We start from the raw sequence: 9,019 nt of genomic DNA on the forward strand, positions 1-9,019 counted from the left end.
CACACACACACACACACACAGCTGCCTGCTGCTGGCCACGTCTCAGTCACACGCTCCCTTCCTGCCTGTGTGGAACGTGGGAGCTGCTGTGGTCCTGGGCTTCCCACACTTCAGTGTTAATGACACTGAGCCGCCGGCACAAAGGAAGTGTGCCCCATCCCACAAAGATTGACTGACCCACTCCCCCTCCCTCCCTGCCTTCCTCTCTCTGCCAACACACACACACACACACACACACACACACCCAGGAAGACGGGGCTGTCATCAGTGCTTCCAGGCACACCATCTGGACGGATCCTGGTCTATTGTCAGCCAATCAAGCATGGGAGACGCTCACCGTGAGAATTGGAAACGCTGAAATCAAGACACAGGGAGAAATAAGAAGAATAGGGTGTGTGTGTGTGTGTGTGTGTGGGAGTGTGGGTGTGTGAGAGAGGGTGGGAAAAAGGGTGAGACAAAGTTTGGAGTTTGTGGAGGGAAAAGTGAGAGATAGTGGAGATAAGAAGTTGACACAGAAAAAAACAATGCATTCTGGGAGAAAAAGTAAATTATACTTTTAAGACTGTTGGCCGTTCTAACAAAGTCTTTCCTGTTTTTTATGCTTTTATTCATTGATTAGTATTAAGTGTCTGTATATGTGTGTGTATAGCTGTGTGAATGAGACAAAATGAGACAAAATGTGCTGTAAAGCGAGACTGATATCAAACACTCCGCCCTCTGCACACCTATGTACTCTGTTACATACAGTACATACAATATATATATACATATATATATATATATATATCCTTTTCTTCATCTTCATCATTCTTCTTCCCCTACTACTGGCACTACTCTTTTGTCCTCTATTGTCCTCTATGAATTCTTCTCCTTCTCCTTCTTCAGTAATGTCTCTTGGCTGTTTTCAGATTACAATCTTTAGACATTCCTTCAGTAACTATCTCGGTCCATCACGTTACATGGATGTAGACCTCCTCCTCCTCCTCCTCCTGGTAGATGTTCAGGCAGATGTTTCTCCTTCATGTTCCCACCACATATCAGCCTAAGTTCGCACAATAACAAAGACGTGTCTCTTGTTTGAGGATCATCAGCTGAACAACAAGCGATGGGGAAAAAAAGGGGGGGGGCTCCCACCAGTTTGTTTGGTTTGAGGTCCATTGTACCCCATTATTTCAACTAATTCATTCACATCCCATTGTCATAACTCTGGCCTGTGATTGGACAACCACTGTGAGAACCAGCATTGCATTAAATGCATGGGAAAGTTGGTTTAAGTATAAAAGGGATGGAAGAGTTGATGAGTAAAATCATAACCATCAGCGACGGCCGACAAACACAGACCTGGACTGAGGGGACGGAAGCAGAAGTTAGTTTCACCATGAAGGATCAGCACACAACGTAAGTTTATCTACTGAGAACTAGATTAGATGGAGCAAAGAGTGTACTGGTAACTGGTACCTGGTACCTGGTAACCACGACCTCAACCATGATGAAGATGGTGGAGGAGCTGGTTGGTTTGAGGATTTTTGTATTATAGAAAGAAGACAAGTGTAGAAATATTCTGTAAGGACTTTGTTTTTGTAGTAATTCCTGTTAAACACACAGGTGGCCACAAACATAACTACAGTATATTTGAAGTTTGATTAAATATTTTTGCTGCTGTTCTGGAACAGTAAAGATGAATTTCAGTTATACCAGGTTTTTTCTCTGATAATGATTAAAAATTTAAATTAAATAAATAAAAAGTAAAATAATAGTTTTTATAAAAATATGTTTGAACTCCTGTGTTGTACCACACCTTGTCCATTGACAGATCTTGATCTGTCTGTTGTTTTTTGTTCCTCAGTTTGTGCAAAGTGATGGCTTTGGAGAGGAAGTGCACAGACAAAGCACTGAGGCTTCGTTCAGCCCTGGAGAGCCAACTGGACTCTGGGATTTCCACCTCAGATATTTGGGAAAAGACCACGTCATTACTCACAGTGAAGAAGGCTTTGATTTTCCCCAACGGCTTCACTAAATCCTCCAGAGATGCCATGAGACTGTTCCCCTCACCTGCAGAGGACGTGGCTCCTCTGTGCTGAACTGAGGATGGAATCGAAGGGAAATAATGGGACTGGCTGTGTGAATATCAACAGGAGCTAAGAGACTTAGAGTGCAACGCAGCACACGTGGGACCAAATCTGGTCCCTAAATGTGTGTGGGTTGTCAAATGTGTCAAATATGTGGCCCATAGTCGTGTTTGTAGCTGCTTTTTTTCTTCTATGATCTGTGACCGTGCCTACTGTGATTGAACCAGTCCATAAGTGGACCTGAACTTGTGCATTTCTTTGCCTTAAACGTAGTTTTTATTAGTGGTCTCTGAAAGACCATCGTTATCCTTTTGTATAAAGGAACAATGTTTATGCCAATGCATACCTTGATATGTAAATGTTTTTTGACATTGATATTTTTATAATTAGTGGACTAGTGAAGGAATTGGATGATGTGAATTGTGCTTTATTAAAGTAATAATTGTTAATACGGTAAGACATGTTTTATGTCAGGAGCCCTCTCTATAAGCGGCGGCCATGAAGGATCACCATGTTTTGGTTTCATTTTTTTTGGTATAATATTCTATACAATGCAAACTTGATTCTTGTGTTTTCATGATAACTAAAGGCTCAGATGTGTCATTTCAAGAACAAACCACAACATGTAAGCCTAAATGTTGAATACGAGTCGATTTAAATATGTGCAATGTGCGGTTTTTAAAAAATAAACCTGTTCATTTCCAATAGGTTCAATGAAATTGAGAGTTTTCCGTTAAACTATTCTCTCCGAAGACGTTTTCCAAAGACCACTGCGTTTTAAGATGTCGCCATCTTGTGGCTGTTGAACGGCAACGGTAGAGAATAACATGATACAGCATGACCGAAGTCAATACAAAAACCTTTTCTGTTAGCGTATTCCTGTCACAACGAGGTGAAAATCATTTTAAGAATTGAACAAAAAAAGTGGCATAAAATGTAGAGTGGGGGATGGGCATAATAAGATATAATTTAATAATTTTTAAGAACAATGAGAATGTATCGTCACAACTCCCACAAGCAATAAAGACTAGTATAAACTGTTATAAAATGAACAAAGTTGGCAATAAAGGATATATTGTAGGTCTGTTTTATTATTATTTTAGACAGCTTTGACAGATTACTGCAACAGATGGAATCTTTCACGTTCAAATATCACTTTGTTGCTTTATGGAAAGAAATAAAACAAACTATTATTTTTGCTCTTCTTCTCATGAACTTTAAAGTTGAATAAAACTTAAACATACACACCAAATCAAAGAGGAAAACGGTTTTTTTTTAATTCCATCACTCAAATTCCAGTTAGAACCTCTATGAAGACCAAACAGCAGAAACCTGAAGGAAAGACCAGGTTCTCAACCTTGTGACACTGAAACTGTGTGCCTTAAAAAACACCCCTGACCAAAAAACAAAAACCAAAAACAAAAAAAAGATACAAGCACTCAATAATGTGTGTTGGGTCAAATCCTAAAACGTTGTTTTGGTTTCTTAACATTGCAACCAAATTTTTTTGTGGGAAAAGGCAAGAGCGGACGAACTATGGTCCAGACTGAAGGAGAAATTAAAAGTCACACCCACTGAACATGCAGCTACCGTTTTGTGTGTTAACACAGAAAAAACAAATTCTCCTGCTTTGTGACCACCGGTGATGAGGTGAAGCCTCAGGTTTTTCGGCAGTAACATGGAAACAAACAAAAAAAAAAACAAAAAACAAAAAACCCTAAACAGTTGTGGTTGGTGATGATCGCTCGTTAACTCGTCTACCTCCAGTTTACACTCAACTTACTCATGTGTTTTGTGTTACGTTATATAATGATTAAACAAACAGCACATCTTCCTGGTTTGTTTGTTATGATTCTGTTCATAATTAAATTCACTATGTGGTGGTGATGGTGGTGTGGGGGCGCAGAGTGAGTAGGACGCATAGGGTTTACTCAGTGTGTATATGCGCATGTGTGAAAAGATGTGTTTTCAGTTGGTAGGTGTCTTGGTGTTAATTGCAGGCCTGATGTGTGTAGGGACGTGGGGCTGTGGACTCGGGTTTGCCTTCAGGGCAAAGAGTTCAGCAAATCCTGCAGGAAGTGGTCAGGGTCCGCAATTTCAGAGAGGAGACCTGGAAAACGGAAATCAGGTTTAATGCTGTAAATCACACCACAGCATTCAAAGGTAGTTTCAAAGGTACTTTTTTTTGTTACTGGTACTGGCTGTTACCGGTACTGCAGACCGCTAGTGTTACAGCAATCATTGAAGGATCATTACAGTATTGTTACGGATCAGTAGTTTTTGGAAAAGTAATGAATGAAAATAGAAAGTAAGTTAATAACTCTTTCTCTGCTGACTTGTAGTGATTGACCCACGGACCAGTACTGGTTCATGGACTGGGGGTTCCAAACCCCTCGGTTTATTACAATACCATGGCGGTCTAGACTACTATATCTTATTTTACTATGTACATTTCTTTTTTGTTTGTCATAACAGTCTGATTTAAATTTTATTATGAAACTTGGAAGGCTGCGGGTGAATCAGTCTGACCAATCAAACGTTAACAGCTAGATGAATTTAAAGTAATACATGAATTGAGTCCTGTCATTTGTTTGTCATAACAGTCTGAACAGTCATGTAATACATGAATTGAGTCCTGTCATTTACTTATGGCTCATTTCTTTCTCTATAGAGGAACAGAATATTTGTTGCAGTGTTTGAACAAATTTAGTACACCGTCCATCCCTGTGTGCAGGTTTACTGACCTACAACATCGAAGAACTCTGACAAAGACTCTGCGGGCATGAGTTCATCCTGGAAAGCTCTGAGCACGCGCTCCGAGGCCTCATAGATCGGCATGTCGTTGTGACGAACATATTCTGCCAGTGAGAAGGACCAGCCCCCCTCAGTGTTGCTGGTGGGAACTTTCTGTTAGTTTGAAGGGGCAGAGAAGAAAAGAGTGAGGTCACGTGGACACAGACATGACAAGAAGAGATGTTTCTGCTACAGTATGTTCTGTGTGAACAACCCAAGCTTTAGGGCCACAGATACAACCTGTATCACATTTACCGTGAACATGTCATAGACCAGATCTACCAGACCCCAGAAGAGCAGTGGGGAACGATACACTGCATACTCCTTTGGTGCTTTATCTGTGACTCTGGGAAAAGAAATGTAAAGACATTTAATTTCAAAATATTTTAATGCATTTTTTTGTTACACAAATCGGATCTATTGGTCAGTGCTGAAAAGGTGCAAGTCTAAAAAGTGCAACATACTTGTTTGTAGAGACGGCTGAAACCTTGCGGGCATGTGCGGTGACCAGAAGTCTTCGTAAGAAGTAAATGCGTGAACTCCTCCAGCGTTCGGGAGGCATGATGTGCATGGCCAAGATAGTGTAGTAGTGCGGTCCTTCGACCTCGTACGAGCCCTCCACCCACTTGTCACATGGCTGCTCCTGGAAACTCTGCAGGTTCTTCTCCTCCCGAGACGTAGCCCTTGTACTGAAGTGACAGGAAAGTGAGATCAGGCTCAGAAACACAGCTGCAGTAGGATACAGATGGAGGGGGAAAAGGAACTCACGTGTTGAGGACGTAGAGCACAGTGTGGATGATGTATGGAATGAGGTGGATGTTGCTCTCCCGACCTCCTCCACCTGTGTCTACGCTGAATGATTGTTCAGTAGCAAAGCGGAGAAACAGCAGTTTTGTGTCATGGATGTTGAGTTGGTAGGTCGGCTCCCGTTGACCTGTGCACTCCTGAAGATATGTGTTGTGCCTGCACAAAAGAGAGGAAACTGTTGTGTTCTGTTCATGTATAATACCTAAACATCGTTGATGGAACAAACAAACTTACTAAAGGTTTTGTAAAGATGTCACAACTAAAAAGATGCAACAAACATTTCTCCTAATGTTTCTGGTCAGTAGCAATGATTAAATTAAAACATCTACCTTGCTAAGCATGTAGCAAAGGCTGATTCTGGAACATGTGGCCCCCAAACAGGAAGCAGCCCATTGCACTTGGTGTTGGCGTTCTGTAGAGCAGCGCTCTCCCACTCTTCTCGCCCACGGGCCAGTCTAGACCAGGAAATGGACAAAAATGAATTACTGATTTGTCTAACGGTGAGGCCTAAGGAACTCTGCAGAGAACTGATGATGCCTGTGTTTTACCTGACAGCAGCCAGATGGCAGTCATAGTGAACTATGTTAAAGTGCGACACAGTGCTGTAGCCCTGCTGCTTGCGTGGCTTGTTCTCAAAATCTTCCAAGGCCACACGCTTTGTGAAAGTATAAATACCCAGGACTTTGGTTGGCTACGATCACAGGAGACAGAAATGTTAATTTACAAGTCGAAAAGACTATTAAACTAATATATAGAAGTCTGTTTAAATTATTGTCACAGTACCTGAAACTTGTAACCTTCTCTACAGATACAGCAGGTTAAACCAGGCTCCTCTATCAGCTCCTCCATCTGCTTCAGCAGTGACGTCTTCGTCACCACCTGACCCTTCTCATTGGTCTACCAAACAAACAGATCAGAGATGATTTGAATATAAATTTACTGGAAGAGAAACAAAGGGATTTTGTTATAATTTGAGAAGAGAAATTCAGATCAACCGCACCGTCATGCCCAGTGTTCCCAGAGCCTTCTGCCTCATGGCCATCGCCATGCGCTTCTTCTCAGCTCTGGTCTCCCTGCGAGCTGCTTCGATCTTCAAGTTGACATCACTGTGCTCCCTCAGAGCCTCCAGAAGATTCTCAGCTAGCGTGCCAATGCCCTCGTCACTGGATACCTGCTCCAGCTTGTGCAAGTTGGTTATTGAATCTGTACCTATCAGAACCTGGACAGTGAATGACAGGACATCAGGTCAGGTGAGATGCTTTTGCACACTCTGTTTCCATTCCATTCCATTGGACTAAGAGTATTACAGTATTTAGTACCTGTGTGGGAGGATGCTGAGTGGCCAAACCACGAAGCAGTCGGAGGATGAAGGGTAGAGCTGGTCTGGAGAGGAACCTCTTCCAGACATCTGCGTCCAGACTGAGGAGAGAAATCAGAGTCAACTCTTCAAATACAAATGTGAGGAGGAAATGCTTTGTGTGGTCATTCATTTCACAACACTCACTTTTTGGCATTGGGGATGTGTTTTTTCATGTAGTCCAGTGCACTCTGTGTGATCCCCTTCTGAAGAATGAGGTCCTTCAGCTGGTGACCGTTACTGTTATTCTTGATACCAGCGGCGATTTTGCAAAAGCAGTCCAGGAACACTTTATCATCTGCACTGTGCTCCTCATCATACCTAGGGTGACATAGAAACAAAGTCAGGTTTCTCCAAACTTGATTTAAAGAGATCATAACTGTCATGAATGGAAAAACCACAGTTTTCCGGTACGAGCTGACTGGTGCTCACTTGTCAAAGCTGCAGCAGGGTTTGAAGCGTTCTACCAAGATCCTCATCTTCTCCAGTTCACCAAAGGACAGAAATGGGATGATACGCAGCAGGCCCTGCAGCACGCTGGGGTTGGAGCGAACAAAGGGAGTGTTGATCTGGTCTAACAGCATCACCAGCTGGTCTTTGTCTCCGGTCAGCAGCAGGTTACCCTGAAGAAAAACATAAAACCTTTCTATAAAATCAGCTTTCTCAAAATGTATTCACGTCATCATTTTTTAAAATACTTTTTTAACAGGATAAAGATGTTTCACATCCACACCTTATCCTCTGAAATCTCAGCATTGGCTTCATCCAGAATGATTTCCATGATGCTCAGAACCTGTTCAGCGATGGAGGCTCCACCACTGTCCTTACTCTCCTGCTCTGCCACTAAAGCCTGATTTAATAGGAAAAAAAGTTGTTTTTATTCTTTTGGAGCACAACCAGACAATGTAACACCGCATCAGAGAGTCAGAGTAGTAAGACTCACCAAATTCAGAGTTCCCAGCATGACGTTAAGAGTGTTCATTTCAGGTTTGACCAGCTGCTGCCTGTTGATCTTCACCTTCACACAGTAACTAAATAGCTTCAGCAAAACCTGAGGGAAAGAAGTACTAAATTAATCTCTAGTCTCACAGAGTAATCTTTATTATGGGGAATAATAATAAGAATGAAATAGCCGTAAGTAGATATTTAAGAAACATATTTAATCTGCTTTTATTCTACGCACAGTGAGAAGATGTCTTCCTTGTTTGAAATCTTTGATTCCAGACAGTCGGTTGAGCATACACTCCTGTCCTCCACACTGGGCCATGACTCCTGCCATTTTGTAAACCTCCTCATCATCTTCCTCCTCATCTGTAAGTACAGTAAGGAATGTATGACATTAGTCCACCACAGGGATGTGTTTTTCTGTGATGACGGTCGCATGTTGCTCAAGATCTGGAGCAATTCTATGTTAGTTGAACGTAAAGAAAATGAAACCTGTGGTTGAGTCCAAAGACTCTATGAACTCCTCAGTAGCATCTCCCAGCAGACCTCTCATCCTGTAGATGATTCTCATTGGCTCACCCTTAACACACAAAGACAGTAGGCTCCATAGTTATTCTTTATTGACTGCTATTCACTTGTTGAACTTCAAAACACACTTTTACAAAAATTCAAATTCAAAAAAAGTATTGAGTTCATTTACTGCCAAACCGGCTTTGACACTCACCTCATTTGTGGTACACCACACCTTCTTGTAGACCTCAGCCACAGACAGATCCAAGCTGATGATTTTGTTGTTCACCAGGAGCTGAGAACAGAGAATTGTCAAATCAGCGTGCTTGATTTAAGACCTCCAATTCAAATGACCGCTTATAGACATGGACCAAAGAGTGAGATGTTGAAAAATCGCTTTACCTCCATGCCACTGTCATCTTCAAGAAGTGCCACCAGATCACAGTCCTGGCAGATTTTGTTCTTGATGTCTCTCATTAAGGGGCCGATACCCGGCTCATTGCTGCTGTAGGGGTTTCCTGGCATGCGGCCCTGAAGG

At 42.1% G+C, this 9,019-nt stretch overlaps 2 protein-coding genes across 4 annotated transcripts in view; both read right to left on the reverse strand.

Moving 5' to 3' along the window:
* The window catches only part of LOC103384526 (ER membrane protein complex subunit 3-like), a 629,629-nt gene that overhangs the window by 262,259 nt on the left and 358,351 nt on the right, over positions 1-9,019 (reverse strand). The gene's annotated exons all lie outside the window — the stretch shown is intronic.
* ubr4 (ubiquitin protein ligase E3 component n-recognin 4) overlaps positions 3,141-9,019 on the reverse strand; it is a 35,944-nt gene continuing 30,065 nt past the window's right edge. Inside the window, exons 87-104 of the mRNA XM_025059672.1 lie at positions 8,884-9,019; positions 8,696-8,776; positions 8,464-8,551; positions 8,210-8,337; positions 7,970-8,077; positions 7,760-7,876; positions 7,459-7,649; positions 7,174-7,347; positions 6,989-7,088; positions 6,670-6,888; positions 6,453-6,566; positions 6,218-6,360; positions 5,999-6,124; positions 5,631-5,825; positions 5,327-5,551; positions 5,118-5,208; positions 4,814-4,976; positions 3,141-4,179 (exon numbers count right to left, since the gene is read on the reverse strand). The exon at positions 8,884-9,019 is cut by the window's right edge and continues 58 nt beyond it. Coding sequence (XP_024915440.1) covers positions 4,115-4,179; positions 4,814-4,976; positions 5,118-5,208; positions 5,327-5,551; positions 5,631-5,825; positions 5,999-6,124; positions 6,218-6,360; positions 6,453-6,566; positions 6,670-6,888; positions 6,989-7,088; positions 7,174-7,347; positions 7,459-7,649; positions 7,760-7,876; positions 7,970-8,077; positions 8,210-8,337; positions 8,464-8,551; positions 8,696-8,776; positions 8,884-9,019 — 2,464 coding nt within the window. The 3' untranslated portion in view covers positions 3,141-4,114. The remainder of the gene's footprint in view (positions 4,180-4,813; positions 4,977-5,117; positions 5,209-5,326; positions 5,552-5,630; positions 5,826-5,998; positions 6,125-6,217; positions 6,361-6,452; positions 6,567-6,669; positions 6,889-6,988; positions 7,089-7,173; positions 7,348-7,458; positions 7,650-7,759; positions 7,877-7,969; positions 8,078-8,209; positions 8,338-8,463; positions 8,552-8,695; positions 8,777-8,883) is intronic.

The sequence above is a fragment of the Cynoglossus semilaevis genome, chromosome 10, assembly GCF_000523025.1.
Source record: "Cynoglossus semilaevis isolate Cse_v1.0 chromosome 10, Cse_v1.0, whole genome shotgun sequence".
Taxonomy (NCBI): domain Eukaryota; kingdom Metazoa; phylum Chordata; class Actinopteri; order Pleuronectiformes; family Cynoglossidae; genus Cynoglossus; species Cynoglossus semilaevis.